At 47.5% G+C, this 25,307-nt stretch overlaps 1 protein-coding gene across 4 annotated transcripts in view; it reads right to left on the bottom strand.

Annotated features, from left to right (window-relative positions):
- Positions 1–25,307, bottom strand: part of LOC128324917 (nuclear GTPase SLIP-GC-like) — a 130,850-nt gene that overhangs the window by 86,972 nt on the left and 18,571 nt on the right. For 3 of the 4 annotated variants that reach the window (XM_053250113.1, XM_053250131.1, XM_053250103.1), the window contains exons 2-6: positions 23,204–23,499; positions 15,691–15,753; positions 15,330–15,392; positions 9,305–9,400; positions 441–531 (exon numbers count right to left, since the gene is read on the bottom strand). In XM_053250113.1, coding sequence (XP_053106088.1) covers positions 441–531; positions 9,305–9,400; positions 15,330–15,392; positions 15,691–15,753; positions 23,204–23,483 — 593 coding nt within the window. In that variant the 5' untranslated portion in view covers positions 23,484–23,499. The remainder of the gene's footprint in view (positions 1–440; positions 532–9,304; positions 9,401–15,329; positions 15,393–15,690; positions 15,754–23,203; positions 23,500–25,307) is intronic. The other variant, XM_053250121.1, reaches the window with a different exon arrangement.

The following is a 25,307-nucleotide window of genomic DNA, read 5'->3' on the forward strand; positions in this document are numbered from 1 at the left end:
CCTCAACGTCTTCTGAGTTTCAGCTTTCATGATATTGGCTGACATACCATGCAGAGATAGGGTCACAATAACTGATATGCCTACGCTGCTGCAGGGATTTAAAACACACCCTCACTACTGCAGAGGCAGGTCTGTTCTGCTCCTACGACCTCCTATATGATTGGAGGTTCTGAAGATATTTCCATTACGTTCAACTGAAGTTATCTTAAGAGCCTGCAATTATGCAGGAGTTAGTAGAAGCAGAACAGAACCATCTCTGCAGCAGCGTGGGTGCATTTTAGATCCCCATAGCAATGCAGGCAGGTCTGTTAGTGCATACCTCTCTCCGCACAGAATATCAGTCACTTTCCCTACGAATCTGGGTTACTCATCTGTCATCATCCTTGGTGATTAAATACAGTATATACAAGATCTGAAGAGAAATTGAGTAGGAGACTCACCTGAGATAGTTACTTCCCGGGGGCAAAACTTTGACCAATTTCTCATGTGTCGAATTGAGAATCTCCCTTGCCTGGGATTCCACCCATTCATCTGAAGAACATGAAGAAAATCTGCATTACACCGCGAGTCAGAGACTGCTAGCTGAAGCCTGCTTTTGATCACTATGGCTCAGGTCAGTAGTTGCTCTGGGTATCCCAGGTGATGAGTTCCAACATTTTCATGCAAGTGGTTATGGGGGAAAGTCTGAGATGTGAGAAGTATCTGGTGAGATTTCAGAAAGGGGAGCACTGGCAAGGGTTTCAGTGGCCAGGTGGAGGACCTGAGGTGCTCAGCCAGCTCCTTGCCCCCTCTCCATGATGCTACTAATTGGTCTTTGCCTATCCTCAGAGGCGCTCTTACCCCTGGACCTTAGGGCCAAAGTCCTCCACAGGCCTCCACAGCCCCTGGGGGCCCCCAAATCCTCTTTAGTTTGTCCTGGGTGGTGTGGCTTGTGCCCTCAAGAACTTGTGTGTTAAAAACTTGCAGCGGTGGGGGGGGGGGCCCTCCAAAAGCCTTTAGGTCCAGGCTCCAAAATTACCTAGGTGCACCTCTGCCTATGCTCCCTATCAATGCTCATCTCTGGATTACTTCTAGTCCTTGCCAAAACAACCTGAATTATTTGCAGATCTGGACTTTGGACACAGAAGGCTTGTTCGCGTGATCTGTAACGGAGCAGGAGAAGTGCCCGGCCTGGGCAGGAGAGCTGGGCGAGTTTCCAATTTTTGGTTGTGTTCTTGCAAACATTGAGGCAGGAGGTTGGAGACACATCGTATGTGAGGCAGCAATGGAGTAGAGCAACTTTTCCTCCAACCTCAGTAAAATGCTGGGGGGATGGAATCTGGGTACCCAGTTGCCACCTTGCACATGATCCTTCTCCCCACCTCCTACCTTAATGTTTGCAAGTACAAACATGCAAGCAGAAACATAAATTCTTTGGAGTGTGAAATACCCTGAGCTCTGGCACTGCACAGTTGCTAAGTGGCTGCCAGGGGCTTTTTCTTCTCTCATCACCTGCATTAGTATACCATTTAGCTTGTCACAAGAAACTGTTGTGCAAACCCCTGCTAACTGAACAAAGAGGCACCTTTTAAAACTGTCCCAAACCAACCCCAACACTGCATCCCTCTCCATGGGCTGTTGCTGGTGTCTTTGTAGAAAGTGCACCATTTGGGGACAAGGAACTATCTTACAGGGGCAGAGCCACCATTGCATGCATGGGTTCAAAGAACCCAGATGCCATTCTGGTGGAGCCACCCTATCCACCCTAGCCATGCCCCCCTGAATCTGACATCCAACACAGGGGTGTGGCCATATGAGGAAACAGGGCCATGCATCCCCATAATAATTTATTTATTATTTCTCTGTGTAAACCTCCCTGAGCCATTTTTGGAAGGGCAGTATAGAAATTGAAATAATAATAATAATAATAATTAATTAATCGTTGGCACTTACCTGAAAGGTCATTTTCCTCAGAGGTATGGGTTGTATCCGCAAGGATGCTGGGTTGTCTCAACCTCCTGTTCCTAGACAGGGCCAATCAAGAGCTTTGGCTCGCAGCAGGAGGGAGGGGCAATCCCCTGAAGCTCCAGTTCATAGCCAGCTCTAACAATGCTCCAGAACAATGAGGTTAAAAGAAAGCAAGCAACATGCAAGCATACAAACGCCTTATAACAAAGGACAGAGAAAAAACTCGGCGAAATCCAAATTCCAGGCAAGCCTCCCAGACTAGCTAATAAACCCTCTCTAAGGTAAAGAACAGCCATTCCCAGAGAGAAACCACCCCACAGACATATAGGATACAGTTGGGGTACAGGATTTCAGGACAGCAGAATAACAGCCCGAATGAACAAGCGGGTGGGGGTGGATACAACCCATACCTCTGAGAAAAATGACCTTTCAGGTAAGTGCCAACTATTCATTTTCCCTCAGAGGAGGGTTGTATCCGCAAGGATGCTGGGACCTACCATAGCCCCTTTTTTATATGCTGGGCAGGAGCTGTGAGGTCCGGCCTCAAGGAGGAACTACCTGTTGCAAAACTCTCCTCCCAAAAGCCACATCTGCCGAGGTCCAATCATGAATTTTGTAATGCCTCACGAAAGTGGAAAGTGAGGCTCATGTGGCAGCTCAACAGATATTGACTAGGGGGGCCAAGGTGGAGAACGCGGCAGAAGAAGCCGCACTCCTGGTAGAGTGCGTTGTAATTCCCTCTGGAGTCAGGGTAGCAGAACCGACATACGCTAACCGGATGCACTGGCAGATCCAGCGCGACAAGGTGGAAGACGAGAACTTCTTTCCTAGTGAACAGTCCCGGAATGAAACAAAGTTCGATTTTGAGACCCAAAAGGGCTTAATGCGCCACAGGTAAATCCTTATCGCCCTGCGTACATCCAAGGTGTGCCACTCACGCTCCTTGGGAGAAGAAGGTTTTGGACAGAAGGAAGGTAGCATAAGCTCCTGGGCCCGATGGAACACTGAATTCACTTTGGGAAGGAAGGTAGGATCTGTACGTAAAAGAACATAGTCCGGGTAAACCAGACACAGTTCCTTCCTCACAGACAAAGCGCGCAGATCCGAAACCTTCCTGGTAGAAGTAATAGTGACCAAAAACAAAACCTTAAAGGATAACAACCGCAATGGAACAGACCGCAGGGGCTCAAACGGGGCTTTAGTAAGGGCCCTGAGCACCAAATTAAGGTTCCAGGTCAGAAACCTGTGTACTGTAGGAGGATTAAGAATAGAAGCCCCTTTGAGGAAGCGCTGTACATGGGGATGCTGAAGAGGCTCCCTTCAACTGCAATACCGAAGCAATTGCAAAGACCTGGCAGCATAAGGTATTCGGGCGGAGCCCTTCATCCAGGCCGCTTTGAAGGAAACCCAAGACATGTAGCACCGAAGCGGACGTCGGTGAGACTCCTTGGGAACTACACCAGCTCGTGAAGGTCTTCCAGGTCGACTGATATACTCTGACCGTGGAAGGCCTCCAGGAAGCCAGGATAGTGCCCTAGACCGAACTAGGATATCCACACGCTGCTAAGGAACTCCGCTCAATCTCCAAGCGAAGAGATTGAGCCACTCCGGATCCAGGTGAAAAATCGGACCCTTACTGAGAAGGTGACTGTGAGACCCCAGAGGAAGCGGTGGTTCGACTGACAACTCCACCAGATCTGAAAACCAGGGCCTGCGAGGCCAGTGCGGAGCCACCAAGATGACCTCCGCTCTCAACAGCCAAATCCTTCGAATGGTCTGTGGAATGATGGCGAATGGCGGAAAAGCATAGGATAGGCCCAGGGGCCACGGAAATGTCAGAGCGTCTACACCCTTCACCCCTGGAGAGTGATACCTTGAGAGAAAACGTTGCAGCCTGGCGTTGCTTGGCTTTGCGAGGGAGGGAGGAGGACCTGATCAACAGATCATCCAGATAAAGATAAAGATGGACACCCTTGGTCCTCAAGTGTGCCACAAGTGCCACCATGAGTTTGGTAAACACCCGAGGCGCAGTTGAGAGACCGAAGAGCCCGATACTGGAAGTGTAGGGATTGGTAAGCGAACCTTAGAAAGTGTCTGTCCTGCTCGTGAATGAGCACATCTTGCTGGAGGGCCATCAATTCCATGCGAAACCCCCTCTTCCAGAGGAACTTGTTCACGAACTTGAGGTCTAGGATAGCTCTCCACTCCCCGTTCTTTTTGGGGACTAGAAACAAGATAGAGTATACCCCTTTCTGTTGTTCCCCCAAAGGGACAGGCTCGATCGCACAAATAGCCTGTCGATGAAGGATAGCCTCCATCATCGAGCGGTGCTTGGAAACCTTGCAAGACCTTGGAAATGGGAGAAACCAGTCCGGAGGCTGCGACGCAAACTCCAGAGAGTACCCTGACAAAACCGTTTGCAGGATCCAAGAGTTGGAACAAGTCTGAGCCCAGACCTGTGCAAACTCCCCCAGCCTGCCCCCCACCAGAGAGAGAGCTTGAACCTGAAGGGGGCAAGCCTGAGGACAGTCATTGGGCCTGGTTTCGCTTGAAACCTGACTTTGGGGGTTGGTTGGGCTGCTGGGGCTTTCGGAACGAAGTGTCCCGAAAGGAGGGCTGGTTCCTAGGCCAATTTGGTCTATCCGACCTATACTGCCAGGAGCAAAAAGAGGGCCTATACCCCCTGAAGCCAGACGTAGCTAGTGAGAAACCACGTCGGTCCTGTCGCTGAGATGCAGCAGCAGAAGGCATTGCCTTCTTATTGTCCTTTGTCTGAATCAAAACAGGCTCCAGCGCTTCACCAAATAGCTTGCCACCCTTAAATGCTGAATTGGCAAGATTAGTCCTCAATTTCTGGTCAACTTTCCAATTCTTTAACCAGAGATTATGCCTAACAGTGACATCAGACGCTAGGGCCCTGGCAGACATTTGGGCAGCATCCAGAGAAGAATCAGCCATGAATTTGACCACCTTCCCTAATTTGTTGAGGCCTTGCCTAAGGTTAGTAAGCTCTGGCGGAACCATAGGGGTGAGCTCCTTCACCCACAGAACTGCAGCCCTAGCAAAGATAGAGTTAGCCATTGAAGCTCTAATAGACAGCATGGTGGCCTCGTGAGACTTGCGCTGGGCTGCGTCGCACCTTTTATCTTCCACATTCTAGTTTAAGGCATCCTCCCCTTCCTTAGGGAGCACAGCCCCCGTGACCAGAGTGGCCACCTCTGCATCCACCAATGGCACCTTAAGCTTACTCATGAGCGCACTGCTAGAACTGTACATGCGCTTCACTACTGGTGAAGGGCCTTTGCCCTCAGTAGGTAAGTCCCACTCAGCCTGAAACACATCCAAGAAAAGCTGAGGACAAGGGAACATTGAGCTCCTAGGATCGCAAGGAAGGAAGGACCATGGGATCCCCTTCTGCTCCCTCGGGAGCAGGCGGAACCACCCCTCCCAAACGAAGGGTTTTCCTGACCTTATGCAGGAGAATTAGAATACTGAGCAGAGGGAGGCTCCTCCTCATCCCCAGAAATCTTCCCTTCCTCTCTGTCCGAATCGGAAGCGTCCGATGGTCCAGGGAACTCCCGACAAGGGGAACTCCTGGGGGGCGCAACAGACAGAGGAGCGATCGGCCGGCAAGGGGACAGGGCAGGGGGGCCCCCCATCCGGGATGCGCTCTGCCGGGCTGGGCCGAAGGACAGCGCATGGCGTGCCCAGAGCCGCCAAAATGACCGCCGCCAAAATTTGGGCAGGAAACGGTGGCCTGGGAAGCGGTAGGGTGGGAGGCAATGGCGGCGCCACAATCGGCTGGGCTGGGACCGGCGATGGGGCAGCAATGGATGCGGGTGGCCACGGCAGTTTACTGACCTCCTCGGCCACCACGCGCCTCAGCAGAGCCGAAAAACGTGGGGGAATGTCCCCCTCCTCCTCCTCACAAACTTCGCCCACCTCAGGAATGGAAGCGGCAGCTGCGCAGAAGCGCTTGGTGGGGGGCTCTGAGAAGGAATCCTTGGGTCCCAACTCTCCCACACAGCCCCTTGTCAGTTCACCTACCGACGGCCCCACAACCTCCGTCTAACACTGCAGAATGGGGGCAGTAGCCTCTGGAGGAGAATCGCCTCCACCTTCCTGGAAAATCCCACAGGTCTTGCCCCCCAAGCTGGCCTTAAGCGAATTCTTTTCGCATTTCTTCACCTTGTGGCTCCGAGAACTGGGTGCGGGAATGGAAGCCGCAACCCACTCGGCTTGGCATAGAGAGTGCACCACGGAATCCGAGAGAGAGAGGGAGACGCCTCTCTCTCGCCGCGCTGGGACTCCATTGCCATTATAGGGCACACCAGGAGCAGCAGCAGAGGAACTAACAAATTTCCCTTTTCCTTTCCCTACAATTCCCTTTACCGTTGCCGAGACAGAAAGGAGAATTTAGGCAGTAGGAAGAAAACAATGAGAATAAAACAGAGGAGCAAGTAGGAAACAGCCCTGCTGGAGCGAGACAGGGCGAAGAACTGGAGCTTCAGGGGATTGCCCCTCCCTCCTGCTGTGAGCCAAAGCTCTTGATTGGCCCTGTCTAGGAGCAGGAGGTCGAGACAACCCAGCATCCTTGCGGATACAACCCTCCTCTGAGGGAATAATAATTCACAAAGCACTTCTGCCAGCACTGGTTATCCAGCCTTGAAAGGCAGAGAGACACCCTCCCAGCCAGGCTGGGAACCCAGAACTGACTGAAGCGTCTCTCAAACAGGGCTGTGCAACCCTGTCAGGACAGGGCCATACATATTGTTTGTTTTTATAAGCTTGCAGTAGAATAAAATATCCAGCTGATTCCACTCTTTGCAAAGGGCCAGTGACCACAAAACAGAGAATTAAGCATTTGCACCCTCCCTCACCAAACATACATTTTAACATTATCGTACATTATTAAGAAGGTATACAGCATTTGCCTATATTGTTTGCAATTTGGTGGCTTTTCCTTCTTTGATAAAACCTTTGGCAAGGTAATCCTTATGATCCTCCTTTTTGAGGAACATTTATTTGCCCACTTGTCCCAGAGAGAATCTATATATTTATTTCTCCTAGGCATACCCGTCACTAATCTCATGTGTGGCAGCTCTCGCAAGAGCAGCTGCCTGGGGGATAGCGATGGGGACGGGGAGACAATGGCGGCAGCGGAAGGGTTGGGCACCGGGAGAAGGAGGCGGCGGCAGGCCGGTCTAGCCCAGCCGCCGAGAGCAGGAGGAGGCAGTGGACCGGCCTGGCCACTGGGAATTGACAGGCGCGTGGGAGGAGGTGGCAGGCCGGCTTTCCGGCCGGCCTGCCAGCCAGAAAGCACCGGCTGGGGGGCGGGGAGAAGAAGTGGAATGCGGGTGGGTGGCCGGCCAGCGGGAACAGGCAGCGGTGCAGCCTGGCCACTGGGAATTGGCGGGTGGGTGGGAGGAGGTGGCGGGCTGGCCAATCAGCTGGCCAGCCAGGCAAAAAGCGCTGGGCGATGGTGGGGGAGAAGAAGCAGGCCGAGCCCGAGGCGGAGAAGTGGACCGGCGGAGGTGTAGATGCTTTGCACCCGGCACAGCTAGTAAGAAAAATTTCTTGAGTATTCAAGTGGTATACTGAATTCAACTAGTATTCATACTGACTCTGAAATGGAGGGTCCACATTTTAGACATCATGACTAACAGCCAGTGATAGATCTCTCTCTTCCTCTATGGATTTGTCGAATCCTCTCTTAAATAATTTAACCCAAGGTAGTACAACAACACTGGCCCTCCTGCAAATGTTCAACAACAACTTCAGTCATCCCTGACTATTGGCCACTGTGGCTGGAGAGGATGAGAGATGTAGACCAACAACCGCTGAAGGGCCAGGGCTGTGTAGCCCTGATTGCAGGGGCGTAGCTATAATTGAACGAAAGGGTTCAAAGAACATGGGCCCCCAGCTCCTGAGGGCTCTCCAGCTCCATCCCTCCCTCTTTTCTTCATTGTCTCCCTCACTCTGGGGGGCCGCCTGAGAGAGAGATGAACACAGGCCCTCTCCCCCCTAGTTGCGCCCCTGCCTGATTGACCTGTGCTGATTTTTTGGATGGACCTGAAAGCTAGGAAACTGTGTTTCTTTCAGGAAGGTGTTTTGTCAATGAAATGCTGAAGAGTATGGAACAGAAGAAGCTGCCTTCTGATGAGTAAGACCATTGGTCTATCCAACTCAGTATTGTCTTGGTTGACGTGCTGTAGGCCAGGAAAAGGTGAAGAGATTACTATTTGTTGCTTAATATTTTATCATCTCTCTTAACTGCTGTTTTTCCTTCAAAATAAAAGCAGCAAAGTTAAGCTCCCTTGTTCAAATGTGTGTTTAACAAAAGGCATAGTTAGGTCTTGCAGCTCAGGCATACAGGAAAAGATCAGAGCTGAGTTTTGAGTCTCTGTGTTGATAACTTGCTACCTGTTTCCTGAAAAGACCTGCTTTGGGAACAATGGATTTTGGCTGTCTACATGAAAACTTCTACAATTCCTTAGTGGTTGGCATATTTTCCTTCCATTTAGCAAATAATTCTTATTGCTTTGACACTGCCAGTAAAAACCTGGAAAGGTCATTCAGTACAATGAGAAGGGTGAATGCTTTGTTGAGATCAACAACAATAGATGACTTTTTGTCTGAACTTCACATGATGTGTGTTCATCACACAAAAGTTAATCAGAACAAGCATGAACAGACATCTACAGGTTCTATTATTTATTTATTTTATTATTATTATTATTATTATTACTACTACATTTATATCCCGCTCTTCCTCCAAGGAGCCCAGAGCGGTGTACTACATACTTGAGTTTCTCTTTTACAACAACCCTGTGAAGTAGGTTAGTCTGAGAGAGAAGTGACCGGCCCAGAGTCACCCAGCTAGTTTCATGGCTGAATGGGGATTTGAACTCGGGTCTCCCTGGTCCTAGTCCAGCACTCTAACCACTACACCATGCTGGCTCCTATTTAACAAATAGCTGGTTAGCTATTCTCACACTTCGTGCTTACAGATGATGTATTTCTGTGATAGAAATGTTGATTGTTAAAGTCTGGTTAGCAATAGCAATAGCACTTACATTTATATACCGCTCTATAGCTGGAAGCTCTCTAAGCGGTTTACAATGATTTAGCATATTGCCCCCCAACATTCTGGGTACTCTTAGGCTGTATGGATGCTGGTCCATATCTTTAATTAACTTGTTGGCTATACCTCGTTAGCTCTTGTTAACGACTAACATTGAAATAATAGTATATGAATTACAGTACAATCCTATTCATATGCAATCCTATTTTGCCCCACCCTGGAAAACATCCTGTGGATGCCCATGGTGGGTGCTGCTTTTTCATCCAGACTTACAATTTTTCAGCTGCTGCTGCTCCTCTGATTTAAAAGCTTGGAACTTTTTTCCCATTCTCCTCTGCTTGTGAGGTGTTCCAGGCATGCCTTCTGCACCTTGTCAGAATGATAAACAGAGAACAAGATCTCAATCACAATGGTCTATAAAACACTGCGTGGGAAAATGAAGAAATTGGGAGTATGACATATATTCGTTGATCTTCCCGGTGAAAGGTCGAGGTACAAGAAAGAACCAGGACTCTGAAAGTAAAGAGTTGTCTATGAAGACCATGTTACTGAGTGATTCAGATGTTTGGACCATGGCCTACGTGACCTATATGAAAGACTCCTGGAAGTGAACAGAGTGCATCTCACAAGGACTGGGGTGCTGGGCAGGAGCTTCACAAACCTCATCAGTCAGGCTTTAAACAGAATCTGAAGGGAGAGGGAGATAAAAGTCCAGAACCAAGTATAAAACGAAGTACTCAGGAGAAGAAAACATGTGCCAAAGAAAGAAAAGGAATAGAGAAGGGTGTGTGCAGATTGCAGAATTCTCAACTCACTAAAGCAAGTAATCTAGAAGACAGCAACACTCAGGGTCTCTGGTGTCTATATGCTAAAGTACAGAGTATGGGAAACAGGAGGAACCTGAAATCATAAGAACAGCCCTGCTCGATCAGTCCCAAGGCCTATCTAGTCCAGCTTCCTGTTTCACACAGTGGCCCACCAGATGCAACTGGGGAGCCCACAGGCAAGAGATGAAGGCATGCCCTCTCTCCTGCTGTTGTTCCCCGGCAACTGGTATTAAGAGGCATCTTGCCTCTGAGGCTGACCTATAGCCCTCAGACTAGTAACTATTGATAGATCTGTCCTCCATGAATTTGTCTACGCCCCTTTTAAAGCCATCCAAGTCAGTGGCCATCACCACATCCCATATCAGTGTTTCCATAGATTATTATGTGCTTTTGTCAGCCCTAAACTTCCTGGCCTTCAGTTTCATTGTTCTAGGGTTGTGAGAGAGGGAGAATATTTTTTCTCTGTCCACTCTCTCTACTCCATGCATAATTTTATACACCTCGATCATTTTTACCCATAGTCACCTTTTTTCCAAACTACAAGACCAAGATGCTGCAGCCTGGCCTTATAAAGGAAGGCACTCCGGGCCCCTAATAATCTTGGTTGCCCTCTTCTGCACCTTTTCCAGTCCTACAAGGCCATTCTTAAGATACGATGACCAGAACTGTACACAGTATTCCAAATGTGGCCGCACCATAGATTTGTACAAGGCCTTTATAATAGTAGAAGGGTTTTTTTAAATCATCACCGTAATGACTCCTAGCATGAAAATTTCCTTTTTCACAGCTCCCACGCACTGACACTTTCGACTAGCTGTCCACCATAACCCCAAGATCCCTCTCCTGGTCAATCACTAACAGCTCAGACCCCATCAGTGTATATGTGAGCTTGGGGATTTTTGCCCCATTATACATAAGAGAGCTGGTCTTGTGGAAGCAAGCATGACTTGTCCCCTTAGCTAAGCAGGATCTACCCTGGTTGCATATGAATGGGAGACTAGAAATGTGAGCACTGTAAGATCTTCCCCTTAGAGGATGAAGCCTCTTTGGGAAGAGCATCTAGGTTCCAAGCTCCCTCCCTGGCAGCATCTCCAAGATAGGGCTGAGAGAGATTCCTGCCTGCAACCTTGGAGAAGCCACTGCCAGTCTGTGTAGACAATACTGAGCTAGATGGACCAATGGTCTGACTCAGTATATGGCAGCTTCCTATGTATCTCTTTATACTGGCTAACATTAAACCACATTTGCCATCTTGTTAACCACTCTCCCAGTTTGGAGAGATCCTTTTGGATTTCACTACCCTAAATAGTAGGGATGTGCACGAATTTGTTTTTTCAATTCAATTTGTACCTGAATTGAATCGCCCCCGATTTGTTTTGGGTCCAAATCTGCCACCACACACACCCAATCACCCCAGATTCAACTGGGATCTGAATCAATCTGAATCAATTCAGGGCAAAAAAGGTGTTCCAGGGCAAAAGAGAGGGGTGGGTGGTAGTGCCCAATGGGTGAAAGCTACCACCCAAATTTCAAAGAAATTGGGTAAAGGGGTGATTTTTAAGGAAATTTTGAAGTTGGCGTGCTTTTAAACCTTTCCCCATAGGGAACAATGGGGATTTCAGCAGCCCCATAACTCCATGTGGAGGGCACCAGGGTGGGCCAGAGCGGGTTGTGTTGTAGTGCACATGGGGGTGCCAACCACCCCAAAAACCACAAGCCCATGGGGTACTGGATTTTGTTGTTGTTTTCGATGTTTGAGGTGTTCTGAGAGTGGTTTCTTTGGTGCAAAATGATAGCGGATTCTCTGGTCATTCATCATTTTGCACCAAAGAGGGTGGGGAGCAAAGAGAAAGTCCCTCCTTCGTTTAAAAAAAAAAAAAGCTGCAGCACAGCAGTGGCAATAGCTGTGGGGGTGGGGGTGAGAAGGGGAAAGTTCCCCTTCACCTAAATCTTTACCTAAATATTTCCCTTGACCCAGGGAGGGTGGGATGGGGTGCGGCTGCAGGGAGTGTGTGTGGGGTGAGGAGGCGAGAGTTCCCCCTCTTACTGGGACAGGGGATGGCGAGCTCCTTCCAGCTCCCCTCCCTCCTCGCAAGTGACAGCACGGGCCTCTCTGCTGTGCAACCCATTTCTGGCCGTCCTCCACGTGGAGCAGATTCATAACTATGGGGGGGCAGGCAGGGCACGTGCCCTGGGCGCCACTTTGGTGGGTCACTTGGGGGGCGCCAAAAAGTGCCATGACCCCCCTGACCCCCACGATCGCACGGCGGTGGCAGGCGGCGGCGGATCGCCGAGTGTAGAGTGACGCCGAGGCCTGCCGTATGGCCCAGCGTCGCTTCCCAACTGCACAGACGCGCCTGCGCAGTTCATAGAATGAACTGCGCAGGCGCGCCTCGGGCCACTCGGAGTCGGCTCTGTTCCTGCTTGCAGAAGGCGGAGAGCGGCCAGGACGCGCCGTCTCTCCCCGCCTCTCTTCCTCGCAGTTGCAAGTGGCGGCTGCTGTTGCCAGAATGCCGCGCAGAGAAGAGGCGCCGTCTCCGTCTCTGCCGTGCGGCTGCCTCCCGCTGCCCTCCGCCACAGCCGCCTGCCTGCTGTTCCTCTTGTTCTGCATCCAGGGTAAGTAGCTGGAGCGGACCCGGGACATTTTGTGGTGCGCCTCTTTTGCAGCTGCTGCTGCTTGGTTGGAACGAAAAGAAACCTCCTCCTCCGCTTTCTTACTGGGCGGGGGGAAAGAAAGGGATGGGACGAAGAACCAGGGGGAAACGTGCACACACAAAACCAGCCGAAGAGCCGTGAGCAGAGCGAATCGTCGCCCTCTGGCTGCCCGCGAGGGAACCGGATGTGGAGAGAACAGCTTCGCCCTTCCTTGAAGTTTGTTAGTGGGATGGACGGACTGGCTGTCGGAGCGCGGAGGGAAGTCGGCGGCCGCCGCCGCCTCCCCCTCGCCCCTTGGTGTTCTCGGGTGGCTGTTGCGAGGCTTTAGTCTTCCGTCCGTTTTCCTTCACAATTTAGCCGACCGGGCTGAGAGGAGGAGGAGGAGGTGGTGGTGGTCCCGGGTCTTAAATCCGGCGCTCTTGTTGCTCTTCTGAGAGTTTAGACGGGGGTGGGGTGGGCATGCATGCATGCATACATACATACATATCCAGAGCCTCGTGAGTGTATTACAGCAGGCACAATTTTTATTTCTAAAAAAAGAAGGTCCTCCTCCTGTGTCGCCTTTAAAAAGACTAACGGGTCCATTGTGGCATAAGTTTCCGCGGCGTAGAGCCCGCTTTGTCAGATATTGCACTGTGCGAGTAGCTGCCCTAATAAACCTGCTAGTTATTTTGCGAGGGGCGGCGTGTGTGCGTGTATGTGTGTGTGCGCGCGCGTGCGGGCGCCGCTTCTGCTTTAGGAGCATTAATCCCGAGCAACCACCAAAGCCTTGCCCAGTTCCTTACACTCCTCGTTCTTGCCTCTGCTCAGAACCGGCGCTTGACTCTACTTGTAAGCGCGTCCCGGAAGACTACGGAAAAGTCCCCCCTTTTCATGCGCCTATCTGGAGAACGGGGGGCAAGCTGGTGGTTAAAGGTGTGCGTGTGTGTGTAAGGGGTGGTTAATCAATCTTAACTGATCTTAGTATGCTAGAGGCGGGGGGGGCGAGGGCGCAATTTCAGGGGCAGAGCTGCCCTGGGTGCCATTTTCCCCAGTTACGCCTCTGACGTGGAGAAAGGCTGGAAACGGGCTGCACAGCAGAGAGGAGGGAGGGGAGCTAGAAGGAGCTCGCTGTGCCCAGTGATGCTTTCAAAGGTAAAAGGGGGGACTCTCCCCTCCTTGCCCCCCTCCCTGCAGCTGCTGCCACCACCCTCCCCACAATAAAAAGGGGGACTTTCTCCTTGCCCCCACCCTCGCTGCAGCCACGCCCCATCCTGTACAGGGCAAAAGGGGAATGTTTTCCCTCCCCCACCCCTTCTCACAGCTACTGCTTTTTGTTTGTTTAGGTAAAAGGGCAGCAAAAGCCTTTTCGACTACGGGCAGCAAAAAGGTTAATCCGCCCCTGGATCTAGCAGGACTTTTATGTTAAGTTTGTTTGTTTCTTTCTTTGTTTGTTGTTGCATTTATATACCGCCTTTCATTAAAAACAATCACAAGGCGGTTTACAAAAGTTAAAAAACATACAATAAAATGACAATAAAAGTATTAAGCTATAAATATAAAAACAAACCAAATTTAAAATCTATAAAATACAAGCATAAAAATGATACACAGGTAAAAACACATAGAAGCAGCAATAAAAACAATTATGTTAATGTCTGGATAAAAAGCTAATATTTAACAAGCTTTCTAAAAGCTGTGATGGAGACAGAGGAGCAAATAGCGACTGGGAGAGCATTCCAAAGTCTGGGGGCAGCAAAAGAGAAGGCCCTGTCCCGAGTGCATGACAGCCAGGCCTCCCTCATTGTCGGCACCCAGAGCAGAGCCCCCTCTGAGAGTTTAAGTGCGGGACCCCACTTCTTACTTCCCTCCATTGTGAAAACTGTCCATTTATTCCCACCCTCTGTTTCCCGTTGGTTCTATGACCAGCTTTTCTAGGGCACAGTCATTCAGCGTGTCTAGAAATTTGGCCTCTTTCTCATTACCTGACTGTGAATTTACCCAGTCTATGTGTGGCTAATTGAAGTCACCCATGGTTACAGCCCTGAGTCTCCTTGACGCCTCCCTGATTTCCTGCTGCAACTCTCAGTCACTGTCTGCGTTTTGATCCGGAGGGCGATAGCACATCCCCAGTAGCACGTTCCCCTTCCAGCCTTGTATTGTCACCCATAGGGTTTCTGTGGAGGACTCCAGTCCACCTAGGTTTTCTAGCTTGTTTGATTCTATGCCTTCTTTAACATACAGTGCTACCCCTCCTCCAAGGCGCCCCTCCCTGTCCTTTCTATAGAGTTTATACCCAGGGATAACAGTCTCCCACCGGTTCTCACTGTTCCACCATGTTTCTGTTATGCCCACTATATCTATTTCTGCGTTAGCAGCCAAGCACTCCTGCTCACCCATCTTGGCTCGGAGGCTTCTGGCATTGGCATATAAGCACCTATACACTGAATCTCTTATCTGGTGTGTGCTATCTTTCTTTTGGCCATTTGATCTTTTTGACGGTCTAGCACCTCTTTACCTGATTCTATTCTGTCCCCTTATGGTTTATCTGAAGCATGGAACAGGCCCCCACCCGCTGGAGGAGTATCCCCTGTGCAAAAGATAAATTTTCTGCTCTGCATGCAGGAGGCCCCAGGTTCAAACCGTAGCAGCAACTCCAGGTATGGCTGGGAGATACTCCTACCTGAAACTCTTAGAGCTGCTGTGCTGCCAGTCCATGTAGACCATACTGAGCTTGACAGGCCAAGGGTCTGATTCAGGCGAAGGCAGCAAGAAGTTCAAAATTTATCTTTACATTTCAAGCCTCTAAATGAGGACTATTACTTTAGTGTACTCACTTCTGTCCTCACTGGTCCCAGCAACAGCAGGACTGTCATGACTGGTTGTTGGTAGACTGCGCTCTGTGAAGCAAAACAAGAGTGGTTTTGTCTGAAGCATGGATACCCCAGGCTTCAGCTGAGTAGGTCCCCAGAGGGGCTTATATAAAATCAGTAGAAACAGAAACAAGAAGATTCAGACAGAACCGAGAGTCAATTGAGTCATTGGTCCTTAAATAGACCTATGTAAAGAGTTGGCAATGAGGCACTTACCGAAGGAGTCTAGGCCTCAGCAGCCCAATACTTCATCCATATATGGAGGTGCTAACTTATCTTTACATTTCAAGCCTCTATATGAGAACTGTAACTTTGGGGTACTCACTTCTGTCCTCACTGGTTCCAGCAACATCAGGGGTGCTGTGCCTGGTTGCTGATGGACTGCAGTCTGTGAAGCAAAACAAGAGTGGTTTTTTATTTGTTTGTTTGAAGGACAAATATCCCAGGCTTCAGCAGAGTAGGTACCCAGAGGGGGTTATCTGAAATCAGTAGAAACAGAAACCAGAATATTCAGACAGAACAAGGAGTCAAGACCAAAGAAGACCATCAAAGTCTTTGGCCTTTCAATAGAACAATTGGCAGAGTTGGCAATGAGGCCCTTCAGCCATTTCTGGGGTTCCTGCTTCTTCTGCTGACAGGGCAGCTGATTCTCCTGGCCTCCAGAAGAGGAGGGTGAGGAGGAGGAGGACGCCCCATCCCAGCTGAAGCAGCAACGGAGGCTGTAGGGATGTGCAAACCGGTTCAAATTCGAACCGGTTCAAATTCGAACCAGGGTGGTTCGAATGTTCGAATTCGAACCAAACCAGCCATCAGGTTCGAGCTGCAGGTTCGAATTTGAACCGAACCAGGGGGTGGTTTGAGTCAAACTGGTTTGAACTTGTTTGGACTGGTTCAGACACCCAAAAATTGGTAGGATGGTAGCGGGCAGCCAGGGGTACCTGTCACCCAAACCCTAAAGCAATCGGACACTCGTATGGTTTTTTATGAATTTTTGAAATTTATTTTAATTTTTTCTCATAGGGTATAATGGGACTCGAACCAGGCCATTAAACCTGATTGTGAAGCACCCATGGGTGCCAACAACCATCCACATCCTGAAGCAATTGGACAGTCCTACGATTTTTTATGAATATTTGAAATATTTTTAATTATTTTTCTCATTGAGTATAATGGGACGCGAACCAGTCCATATCCCCTATTGTGGAGCACCTAGGGGCACAAAAGCGGGGTGGGTAGTAGACAGACAGGGTTGCCTACCACCCACAAAACCCCAAGGCAATTGGACACTCCTCTGATTATTGGTGAATTGTTAAAGTATTTTTGAATTCCTCATAGAGAATAATTAGGATTGCAGCAAATGTATAGCTTCACGTTGGGAGGAAAGGGGTGTCGTAGAGTGGAGTGTGCTGGGTGGTAGTTCCTAGGGTGGGCAAGGAAGCTATCAGAATTATTTGAAAGGAATTGGGCAAAGGGATGATTTTTAAGTGATTTTTGAAGTTTGCGCGTCTTTACGGTTTTTCTCCATAAAGAAGCATGGAGGTGTCAGCAAATGTATAGCTTCATGTTGGGGGCAAAGTGGTGTCCTAGAGCAGTTAGGTTTGGTGGTAGTGCCAGGTAGGGGCAAGGAAGATACCTGAATTTTTTCAAAGGATTTGGGCAGAGGGCTAATTTTTGGCGAATTGTTGAAGTTTACGTGTCTTTAAGGTTTTTCCTCATAAGGTATAATGGAGCTTTCAGCAGCCCCATAAGTGCACTTGGGGGGTGCTGGGGTGGCCCAGAGCGAGTGGTGGTGTAGTGCACATAGGGTGCCAACCACCCCCATGGGTTTCTAACCCATGGGGTACAGGGTTCTGTTGTTTCTGAGGTATTCTGAGTGTGGAGTCTATGATAGCAAATTAGAGTGGATTCATGGTGTCTCATTGAAAATCTCATTTGCTATCATAGAATCCACACTCAGAACACCTCAGAAACAACAGAGCCCTGGCACTCTATGTGCACTACACCACCACTCGCATTCGAACCCAACTGGGCGAACCGGTTTTGTGCACATCCCTAGGAGGCTGGAGGGGGCCATGACAACAATTCCCCTTGTGTCAAAGCTTCTACCAGAGCCAGAGTGGGGGGGAGGACTTATTCCAGGCCTTCCTTATCCCTTTGCCTTTCCTGAACATTTCCAGTTTCACTGGGGGTGAATGTTTGACTCTAAGGTATTCACAGTAGGCTGCCACCATCCACTCTATTTTGATGTGGGGAAAGCCAATCCCCTTATAAAAGGTTTCTGGGGGGTGGGGAGTGGCAAAAGCCCTCCCTATTAGGGGCTGAGCATTCCTAGGCCTCCAATGGAGTGTGACTAAGACAGACTACATGAAGAGTAGCACACTTCAACAAGGGCTTATTATCACATCAAAAGAAAAAGGTGGACAGTAAGAACAATTATCTTTTCATAGAACAATTCATAAGAGGGAGGAAACTCAGTGTTACTTTGGCCTATTTTTGGACTATGCTGGTCTATGGAAGCTTCTATTAGAAAGGAACAATGGACCAGTATCTGAACCAAATGAAGACAAATAAAAGAGAAAATCTAACATTTTGCTGTGTACTAGGAAAGACTTTAGCAGAGGCCATACTTAGAAGAAAGGGCCTCTGAGCAAGAGACAGGCACAGCTCAGTACCATTTAGCCAAAGAAAGGAAGAAGATAAGGCAACTAACACACAAGTCTTGGAATGTATGTAAGGAGACTGGAAGATCCCTTCCACCTGCACCTTGTTAAGTTGGTACCTTAGGAATGAAGAAGAATGACTAGGCCTGTTGGTAGCAGTTAATTGGGGGAGTAAACATTAACAAGCCGTATCAAAAGTGGGGGGTTGGGGTTTTGGTAGGGATGTGCAAACTGGTTCGAATTTGAACCAGTTCAAATTTGAAATGGTTCAGTTCGATGGTTGAAATTTGAACCGAACTAGCCATCAGGTTCGAGCTGCAGGTTCAAATTCGAACCAAATTGGGGGGGGGGTTGATTTGAACCGGTTTGAGCCAGTTTGAACTGTTTTGAACCTCCAAAAGTGGGTGGGGTGGTAGCTGGCACCCATGGGTACCTACCACCCAAACCCCAAAGCAATCGGACACTCGCATGATTTTTTCATGATTTTTTGAATTATATATTTTTTCCTCATAGGGTATAATGGGACTCGAATCAGCCCATTATTCCCTATTTTGGAGCACCCATGGGTGCCAAATACCACCCAAAACCTGAAGCAATCGGACACTCCTATGACTTTTAATGAATATTTGAAATATTTTTAATTATTTTTCTCATAGGGTATAATGGGGCCTGAACCAGCCCATTATCCCCTCTTGTGGAGCACCTAGGGGCACAAAAGTGGGGTTGGTGGTAGGCACCCAGGGGTGCCTACCACCCACAAAACCTCAAGGCAATCAGACACTGCTCCGATTATTGATGAATTTTAAAAGTATTTTTAAATCCCTTCTAGGGAATAATGAGGATTACAGCAAATGTATCGTTTCACGTCGGGAGGAAAGGGCTGGCCTAGAGCATTGTGTGGTGGGTGGTAGTTCTCAAGGGACGCAAGGAAGCTACCAGAATTATTTGAAAGGAATTGGGCAAAGGGCTGATTTTTAAGTGATTTTTGAAGTTTACACATCTTTAAGGTTTTTCTCCATAAGGAAGAATTGTTTCTGAGGTGTTCTGAGTGTAGATTCTCTGGTTGCAAATGAGATTTTCAGTGACAAACCAGATTTTCTCTCTTTCTTTGTTTCTACATATTTTATCTTCCCTTCTTGTACATTTCTTCTTTTTGTCTTTTGTTTCTTGGATTCTTTCTCTGTCTGTCCAAGATGCTTTATCTCCCAAAATCTATTTTCTTTATCTTCCCTTCTTTCTTTAACAATAAGTAACCAAGTATTCTATCCTCTTACAAGTATACAAACTTCACCTATACAAATTATTATATTCCTATATAGACTTATCTACTGATCTATCCACTGAATAGCTAATTCTTTACTTAGTTTCTTATTTTAAGTGTGTGGGGGGGGGTGTTAATCCTAAAACTGCGAGAAGGGTAAATTCATTTAATACAGAAAGGGTTACTGAACATTGGGGTGGATTTTATTATTCACATCATCACTCTTAATAATATTTATTTATTTGACTTATTTGTATACCACCCAAAACATATGTCTCTGGGCAGTTCACAACAAAACAAAATAAAAAGGTTAAAAACGTAACAATAATTTAAAATTTCAAACAATGTTAAAAACTATTCAAACAGTATCTAATTAAAAGCCTGGGTGAACAGATCCATCTTAATTGCATCTTTAAAAGTTGTCAGAGATGGGGAGGCTTTTATTTCAACAGGCAACCCAAGGCCTCAAATGCCACACATTTAATAGCTTTGAATGCCACACATTTACCATTCTGTATGCCTCAAGCCTTTGAGTAAAACTTTCAAGCTTTAAAAGGTGTGGTCATTGGGTTTGCGGTTTGATCATACGGAAACCTACTGAGGCAATTAAAAGAACCGATCTTTCACTCAGATGCAAGCAATACAAGAAAGGAAAATAGCTTCCCATAAATGTCTAATTGAATTGGTCCCTATCCTACTACTCACAGGCAGGGGCTTTCCTGCTGTCTCCAGCCCCCAGGCTGTGACCATCCATTCCCCCAGCAGCTTCTCAGCCAACTGCTTCCTCGGGGCACTCTTGGGACAGAATAACCAAGCACCAAGTTTCTTCTTCTTCTGCAGAGGGCTATGACTGTAGTTCCTGCCCAGTCCTCTGGATCAGTCCTTTAGTTTTGATTTTCCTGGGCTTTCTTCCTTATAAGGAAAGGCCCACCATCCCAGCAGGTGCTCTAAATAAGGCCTAGTCTTCCCTCAGATCCTTACTATCACTACACCTTGACCTTTCTATTTTAATCCCACGCAGTGTGAACTGAAGTCAACTAGGTTTATTGTGCTTCACGTAGTGGCTGGCAACCTGACGTGTGCTTGCAGAAGCACGTTGTGCTCGTGCGCTGATGCTGTGCTACCTACTTGAGCTGAATCTGGAGCTTGCATTCCAGACTAGTGTTGCACTGCTGCAAGCATGGCTGGCAACATTTGCGCAACCTGTGGCACACCTCATATGTTTCAAAGGGAACTTCTGTGCAAGAGCACAATTCCAAAAATCCCCATTTTTAGTGCACCTATGCAATCTTCTTGTGCTAGCATAGCACAGCTATATTCATGCTACAAGCACATAATTAGCCAATGTTTTGTTAGTTATTTAATGACAACAGTTGTATATACAGAAGCAGAAAGTTCACCAGTGATCTGCATACATGGTGAATTTCAGGAAATCCGTTCATGTAATTGGGTCTTAGCCCCATCCTATGTAACCACATATCCTATGCCCACCAGTATCCTCCTCCCACTGCGATGCACAGCTTCAGGGGAATGTTGCAGGAGTTAGTCTGGAGCACGTGTTGTGTCCCGGGGGGGAAGTGGAGAGATCTGGCTGAGGCCCTGTTTGAATTGAGAGCATGTGCTGCAGCTTGACCCCCAAATCCTCTGTGATTGCTCAGAGCTACAAGAGCAGCTCTGTTAATGTCCCTGAAGGTAGAAAGGTGCTGCTTTGTTGTACAGCAGAGATGGGGTCTGGGGTCTCTAGAGACCTCACTATTTAAACACCACACGTACACTCCAGTATCTTCCTTGTGTAGGTTGTCGTTTGAAATTAACATTTCTTGGAGGAATGACTATCAGGGTTACCATTTTTATATTAATATTAATAGCTCTACTTTTTGTATTTTAATTGTGTATTGTTTTCAACCATATGTTATAAAACTGCTTTGAGATTATTTTAATGAAAAGCGGTATATAAATTGAACAATAAATAAATAAACTGTGCAGAAGCTGTGATCACATCCTGTGCTGGTTCTCTTTCATCCTCCTGCTTTCTTACAGCTTTCCTTTGAGAAATTGTCTGAGCAGAGGCACCTGACTTTCTTGAGTCAGGGCAAGAAACCTGTGGAGTTGCCACAGAATGAAAGCCGGAGATTCTTCTTGGAGATAGAATGAGGCCCTCCCTTCTGTCCAGGCACTGACACACCTGAACCCTGTCCAGCACTGGGGCTCTAGTCATGGTCAAGGTGAATATGCTTTGTACTTAGTGCTAATCCAGGAAATTGATTAAATGGGTTTACCAGAACCTGGTGGAGCAGAACAAATCAGTAGGATATGGTTATCCCTGGATATAACATCTACAGAACGGGTATACTGGAGTGCTGCTATTCTGGATCTCAAAGAACCCAGAAACTAGAACATTTAAGAAGGAATAAGCTGCTGCACAAATTTCCACTCCCAGGGATTCTCATGACTGAGAAGAACTAAAACTGCTACAAACCAGGATGCTGAATAAACAGGGAAAGAGCAGCTGCTGGGATGGGTCTCCCTCTTTAACAGAAGCTCCAGCCACTTTACTGATTAGTCTATGGTTTTAGTTTGAGTCAGTCTGAATAATAGTTAAATATTCCCTTAAAAAATGTTTTGTTGAAATGTGTTGGGAATATCTCTTCGAGAGATATCCCAACAACTGTTCATTTCCTGTTGTGACGCAATACCCTCCCACTGATTTGGCAAACACGTGTTCTGGTTATGACAAAAACAAGATTTCTAAGTTCATTTTAAAAATGACTGCGTTGAATAAATATTGGAGATATAATTGAATAGATGGGAGAGGATCCATCCTGAACAGTGCCCAGGGCTGATAGCCTGACTAAGAAAGCACTGGTGCAATAAGTGTTGCATTCCAGGTTATGGATCCTGACTTAGGAAACGTGATCTCCCCTTTCTTCTGCAGCTGCCTGCACCACCCAAATACATGTCCCGGAAACATGGGGAGAAATTTTGGGGAGGCGCAGGCAGCTTCACAAAGTCAGGGAAATCGTTTTTTCCTTAATCTGGAAAAATCTGGAACGGATCACGTTTCATTAGTCAGGATGCCAGCCAGTGGCCACACGGCTTTCAGAATCACACATGAAAGTGGGAAATGGTCCAGAAAATCCAGCAGGTTCATATTTGATTTTGGTTTTAGACGAGTTTCTCAAAAGTGAGGGGACATATTAAAATAAAGATTAAAGCGAAAGTCATTAGGGTCAGATTTCTCCAGGACACTTAGAGGTTATTTAAAAACCATAGCAACAGATGGTCAGCTAGAACAGGGATTCTCAACGTTGGGTCCCCAGATGTTATTGGACTTCAACTCCCATAATTCCCAACCAAAGGCCACTGGGGCTGGGGATTATGGGAGTTGAAGTCCAATAACATCTGGGGACCCAACGTTGAGAATCCCTGAGCTAGAATGTATACCATAGATTTTAAAAGGTGCCATCATGGCTAACAAGCAGCATCAAGGAAGCAGGCTTCATAAAGCGACTGGAAGAGTTGCCCTCTCATGTGGAGAATGAAGAGAAGCACAAACTCTAAAAAAAACAAATGTAAATTTATAGTAAGGCACAAAGAAATTTCAAGGAGCATATTTCACTACACCAGAAGTAGGAAACCAGCCAGAGATCCTTGTTAGATCATTAGATGACAAAGGAGTGGAAAGATTGCTTTTATAACACATGGAGGCTACGGCAGTCATAGCAAGAAACTCCACAGGACTCCAGCATGGAAGATCTCCTGAGCTCTGCCGCATGCTCCTTCTTAACTCACCTGCACAAATGAACCCATCTTTTAGCCACTAAGAAGCAAATTCTCCCCATCTGTCATTTGCAGGTGCCCCTCATGAACATTAGAAAAATATGAAGATCCCAACAAAACAGACTGAGGTTTCTTACCTTTCTGTGTTCCTTCCTTGAGTTTATCCGCAATACATTTCTCATGGATCTCTTCAAGGATACGTATACATACACTTACTGCACCATCTTCAGAGTAATGGTTGCACATCAGGTTCCCAAGATCCAGTCGGTGCACCTTCTGCAACCGGCATATGGGAATATTCTCCACTCCATCATAGTCAATGTCCTTCAGTTTGTTTTTAAATTTTTTAAAGGAATGCGCATCAAGATTTTCCAGTGCATACTCGAGCTTTTCTTTTGCACATCTACGCACAGCCATGAGTAGAAATTAGAATCTGGGATAATAAAGAGAAAATAGAAATGGTTACTTCTGTGCAGGGCTCTTTTGGTGATGGGCTTTTTTGGTACCTACTGGCACCCTGCCCCGCCCCAAAGATCCAAAAGGGCTCAGCGTAGTGCTCAAAAATTATCTCCCCGTCAGGAACAAAGGCAAACCCTCCCTGCCACTGCAATCCCCATTGGGGAGTGAGTTTTTGAGTGCCACGCTGGGCTCTTTCAAACCTTGGTCATGCCCCCTTGTATCGCATGCACAGGGGGCATGGCCAAGCTCCGAAAGTGACTGGCACAGTGCTTGAAAATTCACTCCCCACCAGGATCACAGTGGCAGGGAGGGCTGCAATCCCCAGTGGGGAGTGAGTCTGAGAGATGCACCATGCCCTCTTGAATGGCCATGCAAACATGCAAGAGGGCGTGTCCACACAAGCTCCTGCGGTGTTACAAAAAAAGCACAGCTTCCGTGTATAAATTAATGCTGTGACTCTAGCTGTCTGACCCCCTATCTATCTATCATATTCAGTATATTTGCATACAGGAAAACCTTGTTACTTGGAGACTCTATACCTACGGTTCCATGTATTCACAGGTGTCTAATTGGCACCCAATTTCATTATCCGTGGATAAGAAAGGGTTAAAACTCACGTATCCATGGTTCCTAGAGTTACAGGAGGAGGACCCTATGGGCCACCACTTTGTCTGGAGGAGGAGCCATTCTGTGGCTCATTACTTTTTTTAAAAAGCCTATAATTTTGGAGGCATTTCACGGATTCGGGGGGCATTCCTGAGCACATGGGAGCAGAGACATTTTAAAACCACTTAATTACTTTTAAACAACCTAAGAAACTGTTTAAACAGGTGTATCTTAATGATCTTACTAAAAGTGTCAGGAATGCTGCTTCTGAGGCTGGAGGTGGCCTATAGCCACCAGACTAGTAACTATTGATAGATCTGTCCTCCATGCATTTGTCTAAGCCCCCTTTAAAGCCATCCAAGCTAATGGCCATCATCACCACATTCCATGGCAGAGAATTCCATAGATTAATTATGAGCTATGTGAAAAAGTACTACCTTTTGTTGGGCCTAAATTTCCCGACCTTCAGTTTCATGGGATGACCCCTGGTTCTAGTGTTGTGAGAGATGGAGAAAAATGTCTCGCTGTCCACTCTCTCCACTCCATGCATAATTTTATACAACTCAATCATGTCTCCTCGTAGTCGTCTCTTTTCCAAGGTAAAGAGCCCCAGATGCTGTAGCCTAGCACACAGTACTCCAGGTGTGGCCGCACCATTGTTTTGTATAAGGGCATTATAATATGAGTAGTTTTATTTTCAGTCCCCTTCCTAATGGTCCCTAGCATGGAATTGGCCTTTTTCACAGCTGCCACACATTGAGTCGACACTTTCAACTAGCCAGAGGAGTAACTAGGGAAAATGGCGCCTAGGGCAAGCACTGAAATTGCACCCCTGTCCAAACAGGAATAATGGGACTTGTAATCAACGATATCTGGAAATCCTTGTTAAAAGGAACACTGTACCATCTAGACATGGTTGCTGATCAAAACCTGAAAACATGAGCCATCTCTGCAAAAGACTTAGAACAACAGTCAGGAGTTATGTGAGGATTCCAAGTGTCATTTTCTCTGTCTCATCTCATTCTTTTTAAAAAACATGACTTTGTCCTAGAGCAGGGATGGGGAACCTTGGCACTCCAGCTGTTTTTGGACTACAACTCCCATAATCCCCAGCCACAGAGGCCAATAGCTAGGGATTATGGGAATTGTAGGCCAACATCTGCAGGAGTGCCAAGG

The sequence above is a fragment of the Hemicordylus capensis genome, chromosome 1 (assembly GCF_027244095.1).
Source record: "Hemicordylus capensis ecotype Gifberg chromosome 1, rHemCap1.1.pri, whole genome shotgun sequence".
Taxonomy (NCBI): Eukaryota; Metazoa; Chordata; class Lepidosauria; order Squamata; family Cordylidae; genus Hemicordylus; species Hemicordylus capensis.